Source organism: Chiloscyllium punctatum, chromosome 6 (genome assembly GCF_047496795.1).
Source record: "Chiloscyllium punctatum isolate Juve2018m chromosome 6, sChiPun1.3, whole genome shotgun sequence".
In the NCBI taxonomy this organism is placed as follows: domain Eukaryota; kingdom Metazoa; phylum Chordata; class Chondrichthyes; order Orectolobiformes; family Hemiscylliidae; genus Chiloscyllium; species Chiloscyllium punctatum.
Window position 1 is genome coordinate 5,637,271 of NC_092744.1, and position 21,324 is coordinate 5,658,594.

General features: G+C 59.2%; 1 protein-coding gene across 2 annotated transcripts in view; it reads left to right on the forward strand.

The window, feature by feature from the left end:
* The first annotated feature begins 20,751 nt into the window (after positions 1-20,751).
* pid1 (phosphotyrosine interaction domain containing 1) overlaps positions 20,752-21,324 on the forward strand; it is a 139,689-nt gene continuing 139,116 nt past the window's right edge. Inside the window, exon 1 of one of the 2 annotated variants that reach the window (XM_072571952.1) lies at positions 20,752-21,055. In XM_072571952.1, the coding sequence (XP_072428053.1) occupies positions 21,026-21,055 (30 nt within the window). In that variant the 5' untranslated portion in view covers positions 20,752-21,025. The remainder of the gene's footprint in view (positions 21,056-21,324) is intronic. The other variant, XM_072571953.1, reaches the window with a different exon arrangement.

Here is a 21,324-nt window from a genome sequence, read left to right on the forward strand (position 1 = left end):
CCCCCACAAAACCTCCTATCTGTGCCCCTCACTATTGAGTCCCCAATAACTATCGCTCTACCTTTCTCCACCCTTCCCTTCTGAGCAACGGGGACAGGCTCCGTGCCAGAGGCCTGAACCTCGTTGCTTACCCCTGGTAAGTCATCTCCCCCACAAGTATCCAAAACGGTATACTTGTTCTTGAGGGGAATGACCGCAGGGGGTCCCTGCACTGGCTGCTTCCTCCCACTCCCCCTCACTGTCACCCATCTCTCTAACTTTCAGAGTAACTACTTCCCTAAAGCTCTGATCTATGACCACCTCTGCCTCCCGAATGATCCGCAGTTCATCCAACTCCAGCTCCAGTTCCCTAACTTGGAGGGAGGAGCTGGAATTGGGTGCACTTCTTGCAAGTGTAATCAGGAGGGACGCTAATGGCTTCCCTCACCTCATACATGTTGCAAGAGGAACATTGCACTGCCTTCGCTGCCATCCCTCTAAAAGAGAAACTTTAAAAACTAGATCTAAAGAAACAAACAAGCAAAATGCAGCACTTACCTGCTTATCACAACGGGTCGTATTATTAGGTTAGAGGAGGAGGGCGGGTGGGAGGCTCTACCCCTGTAGTGCCTCGGGTTCCTCGCCTGCGCGCTTTTATAACAAAAAAACCTTCCCAGGTAAACTAGCGCGACACCAGCTTCTGGGTCTGCTCGGCGCTTAAAAACAACTTTAAATTTTGGCCGTTAAAAAAACAATAACTGGGCTATACCGTGACTTACAAAAACACCATCAGACAGCCGTTACCTGCTCTGCCGAGAGAGTGAGGTGTTGGGGTGTGGGGTGTGTGTGGGGTGGGAGTTGGTGGTGGGGTGTGGGGTGAGAGTTGATGGACTGTGGGGTGAGGATTGGTGGTGGGGTGTGGGGTTGGTGTTGGTGGTGGGGTATGGGGTGAGAGTTGTGGGTGGGGAATGGGGTGGGAGTTGGTGGGGTGGGTGGGATTTGGGGATGGGGTGTGGGGTGGGAGTTGGTGTGGTGGTGTGGGGTGGGAGTTGGTGGTGGGGTATGGGGTGAGAGTTGCGAGTGGGATGTGGGGTAGGAGTTGGTGGTGGGGTGAGAGGTGGGGTTGGCTGTGGGGTTTGAAGTGGGAGTGGGGGTGGGATCTGCGGTGGGGGTTGGGGGTGGGATGTGGAGGTGGGGTGTGGTGTAGGGGTTGGGGGTGGTGTGTGGAGGTGGGGTGTGGTGTCGGGGTTGGGGGTGGTGTGTGGAGGTGGGGTGTGGTGTCGGGGTTGGGGGTGGTGTGTGGAGGTGGGGTGTGGTGTAGGGGTTGGGGGTGGTGTGTGGAGGTGGGGTGTGGTGTAGGGGTTGGGGGTGGTGTGTGGAGGTGGGGTGTGGTGTAGGGGTTGGGGGTGGTGTGTGGAGGTGGGGTGTGGTGTAGGGGTTGGGGGTGGTGTGTGGAGGTGGGGTGTGGTGTAGGGGTTGGGGGTGGTGTGTGGAGGTGGGGTGTGGTGTAGGGGTTGGGGGTGGTGTGTGGAGGTGGGGTGTGGTGTCGGGGTTGGGGGTGGTGTGTGGAGGTGGGGTGTGGTGTCGGGGTTGGGGGTGGTGTGTGGAGGTGGGGTGTGGTGTAGGGGTTGGTGGTGGGGTGTGGAGGTGGGGTGTGGTGTAGGGGTTGGGGGTGGTGTGTGGAGGTGGGGTGTGGTGTAGGGGTTGGGGGTGGTGTGTGGAGGTGGGGTGTGGTGTAGGGGTTGGTGGTGGGGTGTGGAGGTGGGGTGTGGTGTAGGGGTTGGGGGTGGTGTGTGGAGGTGGGGTGTGGTGTAGGGGTTGGGGGTAGGGTGTGGGGTGGGAGTTGGTGTTGGGGTGTGGGCTGTGGGAGATGATGGTGGGATGTGGGGTGAGATTTGGGGTTGGGAATTGGGGTGGGTGTTGGTGGTGGGGGTTAGCGGTGGGTGTGGGGTGGGCGTTGATGGTGGAGTGTGGGGTGGGAGCTGGGGGTGGGGTGTGGGGTGGGAGCTGGTGGTGGTGTGTGGGGTGAGAGTTGTTGGTGGTGTTTGGGGTAGGAGTTGGTGGTAGGGTGTGAGGTGGGGTGTGGGGTGGGAGTGGGTGGGGTGTATGTGAGTGTATTTGGGATTGGGTGTGTTTGGGTGTATTTGGGATGGTGTGTGTGTGGGTGTATATGGGGCAGGAGTGTGTGGGTGTATTTGGGGGGGGGATGTGTGGGTGGGCGTATTTGGGGCGGGGTGTGTGTGGGTGTATTTGGTGTGGGGTGTGTATGGGCGTATTTGGGATGGGGTTTATGCCTGTGTATTTGGGGTGGGGTGTGTGTGGGTGTATTTGGGGCAGGTGTGTGTGGGTGTATTTGGGGCGGGGTGTGTGTGGGTGTATTTGGGATGGGGTGTGTGTGGGTGTATTTGGGGTGGGGTGTGTGTGGGTGTATTTGGGGTGGGGTGTGTGGGTTTGTTTGGAGTGGAGGCGTGTGTGGTTGTATTTGGGATGGGGTGTGTGTGGGTGTATTTGGGGCAGGTGTGTGTGGATGTATTTGGGGCGGGGTGTGTGTGGGTGTATTTGGTGTGTGATGTGTGTGGGTGTATTTGGGGCAGGTGTGTGTGGGTGTATTTGGGGTGGGTGGTGTGAGGGTGTATTTGGGGTGGGGTGTGTGTGGGTGTATTTGGGGTGGGGTGTGTGTGGGTGTATTTGGGGCGGGGTGTGTGTGGGTGTATTTGGGGTGTGATGTGTGTGGGTGTATTTGGGGCAGGTGTGTGTCGGTGTATTTGGGGCAGGTGTGTGTGGATGTATTTGGGGTGGGGGGTGTGAGGGTGTATTTGGGGTGGGGTGTGTGTGGGAGTATTTGGAATGGTGTGTGGATGTATTTGGGGCAGGTGTGTGTAGGTGTATGTGGGATGGGGAGTGTGTGGGCATATTTGGGATGGGGTGTGTGTGGGTGTATTTGGGGTGGGGGGTGTGTGGGTGAATATGGGGCAGGTGTGTGTGGGTGTATTTGGGATGGGGTTTGTGTGGGTTTATTTGGGGTGGAGTGTGTGTGGGTGTATTTGGGGTCGGCTATGTGTGTGTGTATTTGGGATGGGGAGTGTTTGGGTGTATTTAGGGTGGGGTGTCTGTGGGTGTATTTGGGATGAGGTGTGTGTGGATGTATTTGGGGCAGATGTGTGTGGGTATATTTGTGATGGGGTGTGTGTGGGTGTATTTGGGGTGGGGTGTGTATGGGTGTATTTGGGGTGGGGTGTGTGTGGGTGTATTTGGGTTGAGGTGTGTGTGGGTGAATTTGGGGCAGGTGTGTGTGGGCGTATTTGTGATGGGGTGTGTGTGGGTGTATTTGGGGTGGGGTGTGTATGGGTGTATTTGGGGAGGGGTGTGTTTGGGTGTATTTGGGGTGGGGTGTGTGTGGGTGTATTTGGGTTGAGGTGTGTGTGGGTGAATTTGGGGCAGGTGTGTGTGGGTGTATTTGTGATGGGGTGTGTGTGGGTGTATTTGGGGTGGGGTGTGTATGGGTGTATTTGGGGAGGGGTGTGTTTGGGTGTATTTGGGGTGGGGTGTGTGTGGGTGTATTTGGGTTGAGGTGTGTATGGGTGAATTTGGGGCAGGTGTGTGTGGGTGTATTTGGGATGGTGTGTGTGTGGGTGTATTTGGGATGGGGGGTGTGTGGGTGTATTTGGGGTGGGGTGTGGGTGGGTGTATTTGGGGCAGGTGTGTGTTGGTGTATTTGGGGTGGGATGTGTGGGTGGGTGTATTTGGGGCGGGGTGTGTGTAGGTGTATTTGGGATGGGGTGTGTATGTGTATTTGGCGGGGTGTGTGTGGGTGATTTTGGGATGGTATGTGTGAAGGTGTATTCGGGATGGGGTGTGTGTGGCTGTATTTGGGGTGGGGTGTGTGTGGATGTGTTTGGGATAGGGTGTGTGGGTGTATTTGGGGTGGGTGTGTGTGGGTGTATTCGGGGTGGGATGTGTGTGAGGGTGTATTTTGGGTGGGGTGTATTTGGGGGGTGGGTGGGTGCATTTGGGGTGGGGTATGTGTGGGTGTATTTGGGATGGGGTGAATGTGGGTGTCTTTGGTGCAGGTTTGTGTGGGTGTATTTGGGGTGGGATGTGTGTGAGGGTGTATTTTGGGTGGGGTGTATTTGGGGGGGGTGTGTGGATGTATTTGGAATGGGGTGTGTGTGGGTGTTTTGGGGGTGGGGTGTGCATCAGTGTATTTGGGATGGGGTGTGTGTGTGTATTTGGGATGGGGTGCTTGTGGGTGTATTTGGGGTGGGGTGTGTGGGTGTATTTGGGGTGTGGTGTGTGTGGGTGCATTTGGGGTGGGGTATGTGTGGGTGTATTTGGGATGGGGTGAATGTGGGTGTCTTTGGTGCAGGTTTGTGTGGGTGTATTTGGGATGGGATGTGTGTGGGTGTATTTGGTGTGGGGTGTGTGAGGGCGTATTTGGGGTGTGATGTGTGGGTGTATTTGGGGCAGGTGTGTGTGGGTGTATTTGGTTGGGGTGTGTGTGGGTGTGGGTGTATTTGGGATGGGGTGTGTGTGGGTGTATTTGGGATGGGGTGTGTGTGGGTGTATTTGGGATGGGGTGTGTGTGGGGGAATTTGGGGTGGGATGTGTGCGTGGGTGTATTTGGGGTGGGGTGTGTGAGTGTATTTGGGGTGGGATGTGTGGGTGGGTGTATTTGGGGTGGGGTGTGTGGATGTATTTGGGATGGGGTGTGTATGTGTACTGGGGTGGGGTGTGTGTGGGTAAGTTTGGGATGGTGTATGTATAGGTGTATTCGGGATGGGGTGTGTATGGCTGTATTTGGCGTGGGGTGTGTGTGGATGTGTTTGGGATAGGGTGTGTGGGTGTATTTGGGGTGGGATGTGTGTGAGGGTGTATTTTGGGTGTGTGTGTGGGTGTATTTGGGATGGGGTGTATTGGGGTCGGGTGTGTGCAGGTGTATTTGGGATGGGGTGTGTGTGGGTGTATTTGGGGTTGGATGTGTGTGGACGTATTTGGGGTGGTGTGTGTGTGTGGTTGCATTTAGGATGGGGTGTGTGTGGGTGTATTTCAGGTGAGTGTGTGTGGGTGTATTTGGGGCAAGTGTGTGTGGGTGTATTTGGGGCTGGTGTGTGTGGGTGTCTTTGGGGTGGAATGTGTGTGTCGGTGTATTTTGGGGGTGTGTAAGGGTGTATTTGGGGTGGGCTGTGTGAGGGTGTATTTGGGGTGGGGTGTGTGGGTGTATTTGGGGTAGGTTGTGTGTGGGTGTATTGGGGATGGGGTGTGTGAGGGAGTATTTGGGGTGGGGTGTATGTAGGTGTATTTGGTATGGGGTTTGTGTCGGTGTATTTGGGGCAGGTGTGTGTAGGTGTATGTGGGATGGGGAGTGTGTGGGCATATTTGGGATGGGGTGTGTGTGGGTGTATTTGGGGTGGGGGGTGTGTGGGTGAATATGGGGCAGGTGTGTGTGGGTGTATATGGGGTGGGGTGTGTGTGGATGTGTTTGGGATGGGGTGTGTTTGGGGTGGGGTGTGCATCAGTGTATTTGGGGTGGAGTGTGTGTGAGCGTATTTGGGATGGGGTGTGTGTGGCTGTATTTGGGGTGGGGCGTGTGTGGGTGCATTTGGCATGGGGTGTGTGTGGGTTTATTTGGGGTGGGGTGTGTGTGGGTGTATTTGGGGTGGGTGTGTGTGTGTTTGCGGTGTGTGTGTGGGTGAATTTGGGGTGGGGTGTGGGTGGGCGTATTTGGAATCGGGTGTGTGGGTGTATTTGGGGTGGGGTGTGTTTGGGTTTATTTGGGGCAGGTGTGGGCGTATTTGGGGCAGGTGTGTGTGGGCGTATTTGGGGTGGGGTGTGTGTGGGTGTATTTGGGGTGGGGTGTGTGTGTGGGTGTATTTGGGGTGGGGTGTGTTTGGGTGTATTTGACGGTGGGTGTGTGTGTGGGTGTGTTTGAGGGTGGGGGGTTCTGTTTGGGTGTGTTTGAGGGTGGGTGTTTGTGGGGGTGTGTTTGAGGGTGGGGATGTGTGTCTGGGGAGGTGTTGGAGGGTGGGGGGTGTGTGGAGGTGTGTTTGAGGGAGGGTGTGTGTGTGGGGGGGGGAGGTTTGAGGGTGGGGGTGTGTGTGGGTGGATGTTGAGGGTGGGTGTGTGTGTGGGGGTGGTGTTTGAGGGTGAGTGTGTGTGGGGGGGTGTGAGGGTGGGTGTGGGTGTGTTTGAGGGAGGGGGTGTATTTGAGGGTGGGGGGGTGTGTGGGTGTGTTTGAGGGTGGGTGTGTGTGTGGGGGGGAGGTTTGAGGGTGGGGGTGTGTGTGGGGATGTTTGAGGGTGGGTGTTGAGGGTGTGTGTGTGGGGGGGGGTGGTGTTTGAGGGTGAGTGCGTGTGGGGGTGTGTGAGGGTGTGTGTGTGTGTAGGTGTGTTTGAGGGAGGGGTGTGTTTGAGGGTGGGGGGGTGTGTGGGTGTGTTTGAGGGTTGGTGTGTGTGTTGGTGTGTTTGAGGGTGGGGCTGTGTGTGTGGGGGTGTGTTTGAGGGGAGGTGTGAGGGTGTGGTGTGTATGTGGGTATGTTTGAGGGTGGGGTGTGTTTGGGGTGGGGTGTGCATCAGTGTATTTGGGATGGGGTGTGTGTGTGTATTTGGGATGGGGTGCTTGTGGGTGTATTTGGGGTGGGGTGTGTGGGTGTATTTGGGGTGTGGTGTGTGTGGGTGCATTTGGGGTGGGGTATGTGTGGGTGTATTTGGGATGGGGTGAATGTGGGTCTCTTTGGTGCAGGTTTGTGTGGGTGTATTTGGGATGGGATGTGTGTGGGTGTATTTGGTGTGGGGTGTGTGAGGGCGTATTTGGGGTGTGATGTGTGGGTGTATTTTGGGCAGGTGTGTGTGGGTGTATTTGGTTGGGGTGTGTGTGGGTGTGGGTGTATATGGGATGGGGTGTGTGTGGGTGTATTTGGGGTGGGGTGTGTGTGTGGGTGTATTTGAGATGGGGTGTGTGTGGGTGTATTTGAGATGGGGTGTGTGTGGGTGAATTTGGGGTGGGATGTGTGTGTGGGTGTATTTGGGGTGGGGTGTGTGGGTGTATTTGGGGTGGGATGTGTGGGTGGGTGTATTTGGGGTGGGGTGTGTGGATGTATTTGGGATGGGGTGTGTATGTGTACTGGGGTGGGGTGTGTGTGGGTAAGTTTGGGATGGTGTATGTATAGGTGTATTCGGGATGGGGTGTGTATGGCTGTATTTGGCGTGGGGTGTGTGTGGATGTGTTTGGGATAGGGTGTATGGGTGTATTTGGGGTGGGTATGTGGGTGTGTATTCGGGGTGGGATGTGTGTGAGGGTGTATTTTGGGTGTGTGTGTGGTTGCATTTGGGATGGGGTGTGTGTGGGTGTATTTCAGGTGAGTGTGTGTGGGTGTATTTGGGGCAAGTGTGTGTGGGTGTATTTGGGGCTGGTGTGTGTGGGTGTCTTTGGGGTGGAATGTGTGTGTCGGTGTATTTTGGGGGTGTGTAAGGGTGTATTTGGGGTGGGCTGTGTGAGGGTGTATTTGGGGCGGGGTGTGTGGGTGTATTTGGGGTAGGTTGTGTGTGGGTGTATTGGGGATGGGGTGTGTGAGGGAGTATTTGGGGTGGGATGTATGTAGGTGTATTTGGTATGGTGTTTGTGTCGGTGTATTTGGGGCAGGTGTGTGTAGGTGTATGTGGGATGGGGAGTGTGTGGGCATATTTGGGATGGGGTGTGTGTGGGTGTATTTGGGGTGGGGGGTGAATATGGGGCAGGTGTGTGGGGGTGTATATGGGGTGGGGTGTGTGTGGATGTGTTTGGGATGGGGTGTGTTTGGGGTGGGGTGTGAGTGGGTGTATTTGGTGTGGAGTGTGTGTGAGTGTATTTGGGATGGGGTGTGTGTGGCTGTATTTGGGGTGGGGCGTGTGTGGGTGCATTTGGCATGGGGTGTGTGTGGGTTTATTTGGGGTCGGGTGTGTGTGGGTGTATTTGGGGTGGGTGTGTGTGTGTTTGCGGTGTGTGTGTGGGTGAATTTGGGGTGGGGTGTGGGTGGGCGTATTTGGAATCGGGTGTGTGGGTGTATTTGGGGTGGGGTGTGTTTGGGTTGATTTGGGGCACGTGTGGGCGTATTTGGGGCAGGTGTGTGTGGGCGTATTTGGGGTGGGGTGTGTGTGGGTGTATTTGGGGTGGGGTGTGTGTGTGGGTGTATTTGGGGTGGGGTGTGTTTGGGTGTATTTGACGGTGGGTGTGTGTGTGGGTGTGTTTGAGGGTGGGGGGTTCTGTTTGGGTGTGCTTGAGGGTGGGTGTTTGTGGGGGTGTGTTTGAGGGTGGGGATGTGTGTCTGGGGAGGTGTTGGAGGGTGGGGGGTGTGTGGAGGTGTGTTTGAGGGTGGGGGTGTGTGTGGGGGTGTGTTTGAGGGTGGGTGTGTGTGTGGGGGGGGAGGTTTGAGGGTGGGGGTGTGTGTGGGTGGATGTTGAGGGTGTGTGTGTGTGTGGGGGTGGTGTTTGAGGGTGAGTGTGTGTGGGGGGGGGTGTGAGGGTGGGTGTGGGTGTGTTTGAGGGAGGGGGTGTGTTTGAGGGTGGAGGGTGTGTGGGTGTGTTTGAGGGTGGGTGTGTGTGTGGGGGGGAGGTTTGAGGGTGGGGGTGTGTGTGGGGATGTTTGAGGGTGGGTGTTGAGGGTGTGTGTGTGTGGGGGGGTGGTGTTTGAGGGTGAGTGCGTGTGGGGGTGTGTGAGGGTGTGTGTGTGTGTGTAGGTGTGTTTGAGGGAGGGGTGTGTTTGAGGGTGGGGGGTGTGTGGGTGTGTTTGAGGGTTGGTGTGTGTGTCGGTGTGTTTGAGGGTGGGGCTGTGTGTGTGGGGGTGTGTTTGAGGGGAGGTGTGAGGGTGTGGTGTGTGTGGGTATGTTTGAGGGTGGGATGTGTGTTGGGGTGTTTGAGGGTGTGATTGTGGGGGGGGGTGTGTTTTTGAGGGTGGCGTTGTGTGTGGGTGTGTTTGACGGTGGGGGTGTGCGTGTGTGCGTTGAGGATGGGAGTGTGTGCGTATGTTTGAGGTTGGGGGTGTGTTTGGGGGGGTGTTTGAGGGTGGGGGTGTGTTGGGGGGGTGTTTGAGGGTGGGTGTTTGTGTGTGTGTGTTTGAGGGTGGGGCTGTGTATGTGGGGGTGTTTGAGGGTGGAAGTGTGTGTGGGGGGAGTTTGAGGGTGGGAGTGTATGTGTGGAGTGTTTGAGGGTGGGGCTGTTTGTGTGGGGGTGTTTGAGGGTGGAGGAGTGTGTGGGGGTGTTTGAAGGTGAGGGTGCTTATGCGGGGGTGTTTGAGGGTGGACCTGTGTGTGTGGGGGTGTGTGGGGGGGCTGTTTGTGGGTGGGTGGGTGTGTGTGGGGGGGCTGTTTGAGGGTGGGGGTGTGTGTTTGGGTGTGTGTTTGAGGGCAGGGGTGTGTGTGTATGTTTGAGTTTGGGGGTGAGTGTGTGGGGGTGTTTGAGGGTGGTGGGTATGTGTCCGGAGGTGTTTGAGGGTGGGGGTCTTTGTGTGCGTGGGCATGTTTGAGGGTGGGGGTGTCTGTGGGGGTGTGTTTGTGGGTGGGGTGTGTATGGGGGTGATTTAGGGTGGGGTGTGTGTGGGGGGGGCGTTTGAAGATGGCAGTATGAGTGGGTGTGTGTTTGAGGGTGGGGGTATGTGTGTGGGTGTGTTTGAGGGTGGGGGTGTGAGTGGGTTCTTTTGAGGGTGGGAGGTGTGTGTGGGGCTGATTGAGGGTGGGGGTGTGTGGGCTGGGTTTCTTGAGGGTGGGGGTCTGCATGGGTGTGTTTAAGGATGTGGTGTTTGTGGGTGTGTTTGAGAGTGTGGGGTTCTATTTGGGTGTGTTTGAGGGTGGGTGTTTGTGGGGGGTAGTTGAAGGTGGGGGTGTATGTCTGGGGACGTGTTTGAGGGTGGGGGGTGTGCGTGGGTGTGTTTGCGGGTGTGGGTGTGTGTGTGGGTGTGTTTAAGGGTGGGGATGTGTGTGTGTGGGTGTGTTTGAGGGGAGGTGTGAGGGTGGGGTGTGTGTGTGGCTATGTTTGAGGGTGGGATATGTGTGGGGGTGTTTGAGGGTGTGTAGGTGTGGGGGGTGTGTTTTTGAGGGTGGGGGTGTGTGTGGGTGTGTTTGACGGTGGGGGTGTGTGTTTGGGTGTGCGTTTGAGGGCGGGGGTGTGTGTGCGTATGTTTGAGGTGGGGGGTGTGTTTGGGGGGGTGTTTGAAGATGGCAGTATGAGTGGGTGTGTGGTTGAGGGTGGGGGTATGTGTGTGGGTGTGTTTGAGGGTGGGGGTGTGAGTGGGTTTTTTTGAGGGTGGGAGGTGTGTGTGGGGCTGATTGAGGGTGGGGGTGTGTGGGCTGGGTTTCTTGAGGGTGGGGGTCTGTGTGAGTGTGTTTAAGGATGTGGTGTGTGTGGGTGTGTTTGAGGGTGGGTGTTTGTGTGGGGTGTTTGAAGGTGGGGGTGTGTGTTTGGGTGTGCGTTTGAGGGCGGGGGTGTGTGTGCGTATGTTTGAGGTTGGGGGTGTGTTTGGGGGGGTGTTTGAGGGTGGGGGTGCGTTGGGGGTGTGTGTGAGGGTGGGGATGTGTGCGTGGTTGTGTTTGAGGGTGGGGTGTGTATGGGGGTGATTGAGGGTGGGGTGTGTGTGTGGGGGGGTGTGTTTGAGGGCAGGACTGTGTGTGTGTGGGTGTTTGAGGGTGGGGGTGTGTGGGTGTGTTTGAGGGTGGGTGTGTGTGTCGGTGTGTTTGAGGGTGGGGCTGTATGTGTGTGGGTGTGTTTGAGGGGAGGTGTGAGGGTGTGGTGTGTGTGTGGGTATGTTTGAGGGTGGGATGTGTGTTGGGGTGTTTGAGGGTGTGTGTGTGTGGGGGGGTGTGTTTTTGAGGGTGGGTGTGTGTGTGTGTGCGTTGAGGGAGGGAGTGTGTGCGTATGTTTGAGGTTGGGGGTGTGTTTGGGGGGGTGTTTGAGGGTGGGGGTGTGTTGGGGGGGTGTTTGAGGGTGGAAGTGGATGTGGGGGCAGTTTGAGGGTGGGAGTGTATGTGTGGAGTGTTTGAGGGTGGGGCTGTTTGTGTGGGGGTGTTTGAGGGTGGGTGTGTGTGTGGGGGGGTGTTTGAAGGTGGGATGTGTGTGGAGGGTGTGTTTGAGGCTGGGGGTGTGTGGGGGGGCGTTTGAAGATGGCGGTATGAGTGGGTGTGTGTTTGAGGGTGGGGGTATGTGTGTGGGTGTGTGTGAGGGTGGGGATGTGTGCGTGGTTGTGTTTGAGGGTGGGGTGTGTATGGGGGTGATTGAGGGTGGGGTGTGTGTGTGGGGGGGTGTGTTTGAGGGCAGGACTGTGTGTGTGTGGGTGTTTGAGGGTGGGGGGTGTGTGGGTGTGTTTGAGGGTGGGTGTGTGTGTCGGTGTGTTTGAGGGTGGGGCTGTATGTGTGTGGGTGTGTTTGAGGGGAGGTGTGAGGGTGTGGTGTGTGTGTGGGTATGTTTGAGGGTGGGATGTGTGTTGGGGTGTTTGAGGGTGTGTGTGTGTGGGGGGGTGTGTTTTTGAGGGTGGGTGTGTGTGTGTGCGTTGAGGGAGTGTGTGCGTATGTTTGAGGTTGGGGGTGTGTTTGGGGGGGTGTTTGAGGGTGGGGGTGTGTTGGGGGGGTGTTTGAGGGTGGGTGTTTGTGTGTGTGTGTGTTTGAGGGTGGGGCTGTGTATGTGGGGGTGTGTTTGAGGGTGGGGCTGTGTATGTGAGGGTGTTTGAGGGTGGAAGTGGATGTGGGGGGAGTTTGAGGGTGGGAGTGTATGTGTGGAGTGTTTGAGGGTGGGGCTGTTTGTGTGGGGGTGTTTGAGGGTGGGTGTGTGTGTGGGGGGGTGTTTGAAGGTGGGGTGTGTGTGGAGGGTGTGTTTGAGGCTGGGGGGTGTGTGGGGGGGCGTTTGAAGATGGCGGTATGAGTGGGTGTGTGTTTGAGGGTTGGGGTATGTGTGTGGGTGTGTTTGAGGGTGGGGGTGTGAGTGGGTTTTTTTGAGGGTGGGGATGTGTGTGCGGCTGATTGAGGGTGGGGGTGTGTGTGTGGGTGTGTGTGAGGGTGGGGATGTGTGCGTGGTTGTGTTTGAGGGTGGGGTGTGTATGGGGGTGATTGAGGGTGGGGTGTGTGTGTGGGGGTGTGTGTTTGAGGGCAGGACTGTGTGTGTGTGGGTGTTTGAGGGTGGGGGGTGTGTGGGTGTGTTTGAGGGTGGGTGTGTGTGTCGGTGTGTTTGAGGGTGGGGCTGTATGTGTGTGGGTGTGTTTGAGGGGAGGTGTGAGGGTGTGGTGTGTGTGGGTATGTTTGAGGGTGGGATGTGTGTTGGGGTGTTTGAGGGTGTGTGTGTGTGGGGGGGTGTGTTTTTGAGGGTGGGTGTGTGTGTGTGCGTTGAGGGAGGGAGTGTGTGCGTATGTTTGAGGTTGGGGGTGTGTTTGGGGGGGTGTTTGAGGGTGGGGGTGTGTTGGGGGGTGTTTGAGGGTGGGTGTTTGTGTGTGTGTGTGTGTTTGAGGGTGGGGCTGTGTATGTGGGGGGTGTGTTTGAGGGTGGGGCTGTGTATGTGAGGGTGTTTGAGGGTGGAAGTGGATGTGGGGGGAGTTTGAGGGTGGGAGTGTATGTGTGGAGTGTTTGAGGGTGGGGCTGTTTGTGTGGGGGTGTTTGAGGGTGGGTGTGTGTGTGGGGGGGTGTTTGAAGGTGGGGTGTGTGTGGAGGGTGTGTTTAAGGCTGGGGGTGTGTGGGGGGGCGTTTGAAGATGGCGGTATGAGTGGGTGTGTGTTTGAGGGTGGGGGTATGTGTGTGGGTGTGTTTGAGGGTGGGGGTGTGAGTGGGTTTTTTTGAGGGTGGGGGTGTGTGTGGGGCTGATTGAGGGTGGGGGTGTGTGGGCTGGGTTTCTTGAGGGTGGGGGTCTGTGTGGGTGTGTTTGAGGGTGTGGTGTGTGTGGGTGTGTTTGAGGATGTGGGGTTCTGTTTGGGTGTGTTTGAGGGTGGGTGTTTGTGGGGGGTGTTTGAAGGTGGGGGTGTGTGTCTGGGGAGGTGTTTGAGGCTGGGGTGTGTGTTTGAGGGTGGGGGTGTGTGTGAGGGTGTGTTTGAGGGTGGGTGTGTGTGTGTGGGGGGGTAAGTTTGAGGGTGGGGGTGTGTGTGGGGGTGTTTGAGGGTGGGGGTGTGAGTGGGTTTTTTTGAGGGTGGGGGTGTGTGTGGGGCTGATTGAGGGCGGGGGTGTGTGGACTGGGTTTCTTGAGGGTGGGGGTCTGTGTGGGTGTGTTTAAGGATGTAGTGTGTGGGGGTGTGTTTGAGGGTGTGGGGTTCTGTTTGGGTGTGTTTGAGGGTGGGTGTTTGTGGGGGGTGTTTGAAGGTGGGGGCGTGTGTCTGGGGAGGTATTGAGGATGGGGAGTGTGTGGGGTTGTGTTTGAGGGTGGGGGTGTGTGTGAGGGTGTGTTTGAGGGTGGGTGTGTGTGTGGGGGGGTTAATTTGAGGGTGGGGGTGTGTGTGGGGTTGTTTGAGGGTGGGGGTGTGTGTTGAGGATGGGGGTGTGTGTGGGGGGTGTTTGAGGGTGTGTGTGTGTGGGAGTGTGTGAGGGTGTGTGTGTGTGTGTGTGTGTGTGTGGGTGGGTGTGTTTGAGGGTGGGTGTGTGCGTGGGTGTGTTTGCGGGTGTGGGTGTGTGTGTCGGTGTGTTTAAGGGTGGGGATGTGTGAGTGTGGGTGTGTTTGAGGGGAGGTGTGAGGGTGTGGTGTGTGTGTGGCTATGTTTGAGGGTGGGATGTGTGTGGGGGGTGTTTGAGGGTGTGTAGGTGTGGGTGGTGTTTTTGAGGGTGGGGGTGTGTGTGGGTGGGTGTGTTTGACGGTGGGGGGTGTGTGTTTGGGTGTGCGTTTGAGGGCGGGGGTGTGTGTGTGTATGTTTGAGGTTGGGGGTGTGTTTGGGGGGGTGTTTGAGGGTGGGGGTGTGTTGGGGGGGTGTGTGAGGGTGGGGATGTGTGCGTGGTTGTGTTTGAGGGCGGATGTTTGTGTGTGTGTGTTTGAGGGTGGGTGTGTGTGTGGGTGGGTGTGTTTGAGGGTGGGGCTGTGTGTGTGGGGGTGTTTGAGGGTGGAAATGTGTGTGGGGGAGTTTGAGGGTGGGGGTGTGTGTGTGGAGTGCTTGAGGGTGGGGCTGTGTGTGTGGGGGCATTTGAGGGTGGAGGAGTGTGTGGGGGTGTTTAAAAGTGAGGGTGCGTGTGCGGGGGTGTTTGAGGGTGGGGCTGTGTGTGTGGGGGTGTGTGGGGGGGGCTGTTTGTGGGTGGGTGTGTGTGTGGGGGGCTGTTTGAGGGTGGGGGCGTGTGTTTGGGTGTGTGTTTGACGACGGGGGTGTGTGCGTATGTTTGAGGTTGGGGGTGAATGTGTGGGGCGTGTTTGAGGGTGGTGGGTGTGTGTCTGGATGTGTTTGAGGGTGGGGGTCTTTGTGGGGTGTTTGAGGGTGGGGGGTGTGTTTGTGGGGGTGTTTGAGGGTGGGGTGTGTTTGTGGGGGTGTTTGAGGGTGTGGGTGTCTGTGGGGGGTGTGTTTGTGGGTGTGTTTCAGGGTGGGGGTGTGTGTGGGGGGTGTTTGAGGGTGGGGGTGTCTGTGGGGGTGTGTTTGAGGGTGGGGTGTGTGTGGGGGTTGTGTTTGATGGTGGGGGTGTGTGTGGGGGCGTTTGAGGGTGGCGGTATGAGTAGGTCTGTGTTTGAGGGTGGGGGATATGTGTGTGGGTGTGTTTGAGGGTGGGGGTGTTTTTGAGGGTCGGGTGTGTGGGGGGGCTGATTGAGGTGGGGGTGTGTGGGGTGGGTTTCTTGAGGGAGGGGGTGTGTGTGGGTGTGTTTGAGGGTCTGGTATGTGTGGGTGTGTGTTTGAGTGTGGGGGTGTGTATGTGGGTGTGTGTGAGGCTGGGTGTGTGTTTGTGGGGGGGTGTTTGAGGGTGGGGTGTGTGTAGAGGGGTGTTTGAAGGTGGGTGTGTGTGTGTGTGGGGGAGGTGTGTTTGAGGGTGGGGTGTGTGTGGGGGTGTGTGTATGAGGGTGGGGGTATGTGTGGGGGCGTTTGAGGGTCTGGGGTGTGGGTGTGTTTGAGGGTGGGGGGTTTATGTGTGGGGGTGTTTGAGGGTGGGTGAGTGTGTGTGGGTGTGTTTGAGGGTGGGGGGTATTCTGTTTGGGTGTGTTTGAGGGTGGGTGTTTGTGGGGGGTTGTTTGAGGGTGGGGGTGTGTGGGGAGATGTATTTGAGGATGGGGGAGAAGTGGGCGTGTGTTTGAGGGTGTGGGTGTGTGTGGGTGTGTTTTTCAGGGTGGGGGTGTGTGCGGGGGGTGTGTGAGGGTGGGTTGTGTGTGGGGGGGGTGTGAGGGTGGGGGTGTGTGTGGGTGTGTTTGAGGGTGGGTGTGTGTGTGTGGGTGTGTGTTTGAGGTTGGGTGTGTGTGAGGGGGTGTTTGAGGGGTGGGGGGGTGTTTGAGGGCAGGGGTGTGTGCATGGGTATGTTGGAGGGTGGTGGTGTGTGTGGGTGCGTGTTTGAGGGTGGGGGTCTGTGTGTGGGTGTGTTTGAGGGTGGGGCTGTGTGTGGGGGTGTGTTTGAGGGTGGGTGTGTGGGGGGGGCTGTTTGAGAGTGAGCATGTGTGGGGGTGGTGTTTGAGGGTGGGGTTGTGTGGGGGGTGTTTTGAGGGCGGGGTTGTGTGTGGGTGTGTTTGAGGGTGTGGTATGTGTGGGTGTGTGTTTGAGTGTGGGGTGTGTGTGTGGGTGTATTTGAGGGTGTGTGTGTGGGGGGTGTGTTTGAGGGTGGGGGTGTGTGTGGGGGTGTTTGAGGGTGGGCTTGTGAGTGGGGGGTGTTTGAGGGTGGGGGGGAGTGTTTGAGGGGGGGGAGTGTGTGGGGGGTATTTGAGGGTGGGGGTGTGTGTGGGGGTGTTTGAGGGTGGGGGTGTGTGTGGGGGTGTGTTTTGAGGGTGGGGTGTGTGTGGGGGTGTTTGAGGGTGGGGGTGTGTGTGGGGGTGTGTTTGATGGTGGGGTGTGTGGAGGGCTGTGTTTGAGGGTGGGTGTGTGTGGGGGGGGTGTGTTTGAGGGTGGGGGTGTGTGTGGAGGGCTGTGTTTGAGGGTGGGTGTGTGTGGGGGGGGTGTTTGAGGGTGGGTGTGTGTGGGGGGGGTGTTTGAGGGTGGGGGTGTGTGTGGGGGCGTTTGAGGGTGGGGGTGTGTGTGGGTGTGTGTTTGAGGGTGTGTGTGGGTGTGTTTGAGGGTGGGGTTTGTGTGGGGTGTTTGAGGGTGGGGGTGTGTGTGCGGGTGTGTTTGATGGTGGGGTGTGTGTGTGGGGGGTGTGTTTGAGGGTTGGTGTGTGTGTGTGGGAGTTTGAGGGTGGTGGTGTGTGTGGGTGTGTGTTTGAGGGTGTGTGTGTGTGGGTGTGTTTGAGGGTGGGGGCGTGAGTGGGGGTGGTTTTGAGGGTGGGGTGTGAGTGTGGGGGCTGATTGAGGTTGGGGGTGTGTGGGGTGGGTTGCTTGAGGGTGGGGGTGTATGTGTGTGGGTGTGTGTGAGGCTGGGTGTGTGTGTGGGGGGGGTGTATGAGGATGGGGATATGTGTGGGGAGTGTTTGAGGGTGAGGTGTGTGGGGTGGGTGTTTGAGGGTGGATGTGTGTGTGTGGGTGTGTTTGAGGGTGTGTGTGGGTGTGTTTGAGGGTGTGTGTGTGTGGGTGTGTTTGAGGGTGTGGGGGGTGTGTGGGTGTGTTTGAGGGTGGGTGTGTGTGTGTGTGTGTGTTTGAGGGTGGGGAGCGTATGTGTGGGGGTGTTTGAGGGTGGGTGAGTGTGTGTGGGTGTGTTTGAGGGTGGGGAGTTCTGTTTGGGTGTGTTTGAGGGTGTGTGTTTCTGGGGGGCTGTTTGAGGGTGGGGGTGTGTGTGGGGATGTGTTTGAGGATGGGGGGTGTGTGGGGGTGTGTTTGAGGGTGGGTGTGTTTGAGGGTGGGGGTGTGTCTGGGTGTGTGTTTCAGGGTGGGTGTGTGTGTGGGGGGGGTGGTGAGGGTGGGTTTGTGTGTGGGGGGGGTGTGAGGGTGGGGGGGTGTGGGTGTGTTTGAGGGTGGGTGTGTGTGTGTGGGTGTGTGTTTGAGGTTGGGGTGTGTGTGAGGGGGTGTTTGAGAGTGTGGGTGGTGTTTGAGGGTGGGGATGTGTGCGTGGTGTGTTTGAGGGTGGGAGTGTGTGGGGGGGTGTTTGAGGGTGGGGTTGTGTGTGTGGGGGTGTTTGAGGGTGGGGGTGTGAGTGGGTGTGTTTGAGGGTGTGGTGTGTGTGTTTGAGTGTGGGTGGGTGTGTGTGGGTGTGTTTGAGGGTGTGTAGGGGGGGTGTTGAGGGTGGGGTTGTGTGTGTGGGGGTGTTTGAGGGTGGGGGTGTGTGTGGGTGTGTTTGAGGGTGTGTGTGTGTGGGGGGGTGTGTTTGAGGGTGGGGGTGTGTGGGGGGTGTTTGAGGGTGGGGGTGTGAGTGGGGGGGTGTTTGATGGTGGGGTTGTGTTTGAGGGTGGGGGAGTGTGTGGGGGTGTTTGAGGGGTGAGGGTGTGTGGGGTGGTGTTTGAAGGTGGGGGGTATGTGTGGGTGTGTTTGAGAGTGGGGTGTGTGGGGGGGGGGTGTTTGAGGGTGAGGTGTGTGTGGGGGGATGTTGAGGGTGGTGGGGTGTGTTGAGGGTGGGGGTATGAGTGGAGGTGTTTGAGGGTGGGGGTGTGGGGGGGTGTGTTTGAGGGTGGGGTGTGTGTGTGGGTGTGTTTGATGGTGTGTGTGGGTGTGTTTGAGGGTGTGGGGGTGTGTGGGTGTGTTTGAGGGTGGGGGTGTGTGTGGGTGTGTTTTTCAGGGTAGGGGTGAGTGGGGGGGTGTGTGAGGGTAAGTTTGTGTGGGGGGGAGTGTGAGGGTGGGTGTGTGTGTGTGAGAGTTGGGTGTGTGTGGGGGGGGGTGAGTGAGGGTGGGTTTGTGTGTGGGGGGGGTGTGAGAGTTGGGGGGTGTGAGGGTGGGGCATGTGTGGGGGTGTGTGAGGGTGGGGGTGTGTGTGGGTGTGTGTGTGTGAGAGTTGGGGGTGTGGGGGGGGTGAGTGAGGGTGGGTTTGTGTGTGGGGGGGGTGTGGAGTTGGGGGGTGTGAGGGTGGGGGAGTGTGAGGGTGGGGGTGTGTGTGGGTGTGTGTGTGTGAGAGTTGGGTGTGTGTGGGGGGGTGAGTGAGGGTGGGTTTGTGTGTGGGGGGGTGTGTGAGTTGGGGGTGTGTGAGGGTGGGGTGTGTGTGTGGGGGGGGGTGAGAGTTGGGGGGGTGTGAGGGTGGGGTGTGTGTGTGGGGGGTGAGAGTTGGGGGGGGTGTGAGGGTGGGGTGTGTGTGTGGGGGGGTGAGAGTTGGGGGGGTGTGGGGTGGGGTGTGTGTGTGGGGGGGGGTGAGAGTTGGGGGGGGTGTGAGGGTGGGGGTGTGTGTGTGGGGGGGGTGAGAGTTGGGGGGGTGTGAGGGTGGGGGTGTGTGTGGGGGTGTGTGTGTGAGGGCGGGGTGTCTGTGTGTGGGTGTGTTTTAGGGTAGGGGTGAGTGGGGGGGTGTGTGAGGGTAAGTTTGTGTGGGGGGAGTGTGAGGGTGGGTGTGTGTGTGTGAGAGTTGGGTGTGTGTGGGGGGGGTGAGTGAGGGTGGGTTTGTGTGGGGGGGGGTGTGAGAGTTGGGGGGTGTAAGGGTGGGGCGTGTGTGGGGGTGTGTGAGGGTGGGGGTGTGTGTGGGTGTGTGTGTGTGAGAGTTGGGGGTGTGTGGGGGGGGTGAGTGAGGGTGGGTTTGTGTGTGGGGGGGTGTGAGAGTTGGGGGTGTGTGAGGGTGGGGTGTGTGTGGGGGGGGTGAGAGTTGGGGGGTTGTGAGGGTGGGGTGTGTGTGTGGGGGGGGGGTGAGAGTTGGGGTGGGTGTGAGGGTGGGGTGTGTGTGTGGGGGGGGGAGAGTTGGGGGGTTGTGAGGGTGGGGTGTGTGTGTGTGGGGGGGGTGAGAGTTGGGGGTGTGTGAGGGTGGGGTGTGTGTGTGGGGGGGGGGGTGGGTGGGGGGTGTGAGGGTGGGATGTGTGTGTGGGGGGGTTGAGAGTTGGGGGGGTGTGAGGTGGGGGTGTGGGGGGGGTGTGAGTGGGGGGGGTGTGAGGGTGGGGGGTGTGGGGTGGGGTGTGTGTGGGGGGTGTGAGGGTGGGGGTGTGTGGGGGTGTGTGTGTGTGAGAGTTGGGGGTTGTGTGGGGGGGTGGGTGTGGGGTGGGGTGTGTGTGTGGGGGGTGAGAGTTGGGGGGGTGTGAGGGTGGGGGTGTGTGTGTGGGGGGGTGAGAGTTGGGGGTGTGTGGGTGGGGGTGTGTGTGGGGGGTGAGTGTGTGGGGGGGGTGTGAGGTGGGGGGTGTGTGGGGGGGGGGTGTGGTTGGGGGGTGTGAGGGTGGGGGGGTGTGTGTGGGGGGGGGTGTGAGGTTGGGGGGGGTGTGTGGGGGGGGGTGAGTGTGGGGGGGTGTGAGGTGGGGGGGTGTGTGGGTGGGGGGTGTGTGTGGGGGGGTGTGAGGGGGGGGTGTGTGTGGGGGGGGTGTGAGGGTGGGGGGGTGTGAGTGTGGGGGGGGTGTGTGTGGGGGGGGGGTGTGAGGTGGGGGGGGTGTGAGTGGGGGGGGTGTGAGTGTGGGGGGGTGTGTGTTGGGGGGGGTGTGAGTGGGGGGGGTGAGGTTGGGGGGGGTGTGAGTGGGTGGGGGTGTGGGGGGGTGTGTGGGGGGGGGGTGAGAGTTGGGGGTGGGGGGTGTGGGGTGGGTGTGTGTGTGGGGGGGTGAGAGTTGGGGGGGGTGTGAGGGTGGGGGTGTGTGTGTGGGGGGGGTGAGAGTTGGGGGGGGTGTGAGGGTGGGGTGTGTGTGTGTGGGGGGGGTGTGGGGGGGGGTGTGGGGTGGGGGTGTGAGTGTGGGGGTGTGTGGTGGGGGGTGTGAGTGGGGGGGGTGTGGGGGGGGGTGTGTGTGGGGGGGGCTGAGAGTTGGGGGGGTGTGAGGGTGGGGTGGTGTGTGGGGGTGGTGTGAGTGGGGGGGGTGTGAGTTGGGGGGGTGTGTGGGTGGGGGGGTGTGGGGTGTGTGTGTGGGGGGGGAGAGTTGGGGGGGGGTGTGAGGGTGGGGTGTGTGTGTGGGGGGTGTGAGAGTTGGGGGGGGTGTGAGGGTGGGGTGTGTGTGTGGGGGGGGGTGAGAGTTGGGGGGTGTGAGGGTGGGGGTGTGTGTGGGGGGGTTGAGAGTTGGCGGGGGGTGTGAGGGTGGGGTGTGTGTGTGGGGGGGGTGAGAGTTGGGGGGGTGTGAGGGTGGGGTGTGTGTGGGGGGGTGAGAGTTGGGGGGGGTGTGAGGGTGGGGTTGTGTGTGGGGGTGTGTGAGGGGTGTGTGTGTGTGAGAGTTGGGGGGGGTGGAGGGTGGGGTGTGTGTGTGGGGGGGTGAGAGTTGGGGGGGTGTGAGGGTGGGGGTGTGTGTGGGGGGTGTGAGGGTGGGGGTGTGTGGGGGTGTGTGTGTGTGAGAGTTGGGGGGGGTGTGAGGGCGGGGTTGTGTGTGGGGGTGTGTGGGGGTGTGTGTGTGTGAGAGTTGGGGGGGTGTGAGGGTGGGGGTGTGTGTGGGGGTGTGTGAGGGTGGGGGTGTGTGGGGGTGTGTGTGTGTGAGTGGTTGGGGGGGGGTGTGAGGGTGGGGTGTGTGTGGGGGGGGTGAGAGTTGGGGGGGGTGTGAGGGTGGGGGTGTGTGTGGGGGGTGTGTGTGTGAGGGCGGGGTGTCTGTGTGTGGGTGTGTTTTAGGGTAGGTGTTCCCATCTCCCCTTCCCCCGGGGGTGTGCAGCTACAAATGGGAGTGAGGGGCAGGCGCTGAGAGTCGGGGCTCCGCCTTGTGAGTGTGTGAGGGCGGGGTTGTGTGAGTGAGTGTGTGTGTGTGAGTGTGGGTGGGGGTGAGCCCGGACCAGGAGCGGACACCGCTCACACACACACACAGGAGCCGCTGATCCAAGTGGAGCTCCCGGGACAGGCTGCAGCCCCGTGCGGACACACACCGGCTCAGAGACTGAGTGACCGAGAGAGAGAGAGAGAGCTCAGGGGGAGCTGTGAGTCCTGTTCCCCCCTCCCTCCCCTGGGCACACCCCCAGACACACACCCACAGAGACAGAGAGAGGGGCAGGCAGCGAGAATGTGGCAGCCAGCGAGCGAGAGACTGCAGGTAAGAGCCACTGTGTCAGTCTATCTCCCTCCTTACCTCCCCCCACCCTCAGACAGACTGTGTCCAGACACCCCCTCCCTGTCCCCAACCCTGAATTCAGACTGTTTGTAATCCCCTACTCCAGCACAGAGAGAGAGGGGTGGGGGGGTTAATGTGTGTGTCTAACCTGTAACCCCTTTGTGTTCCCCTTCCCTCCCCCCCCCCCCCCCACCCCCCCGATACTAACCCTGAGAACAACCCTCTGATCTTTATTCTGGGAGGGGTACTTT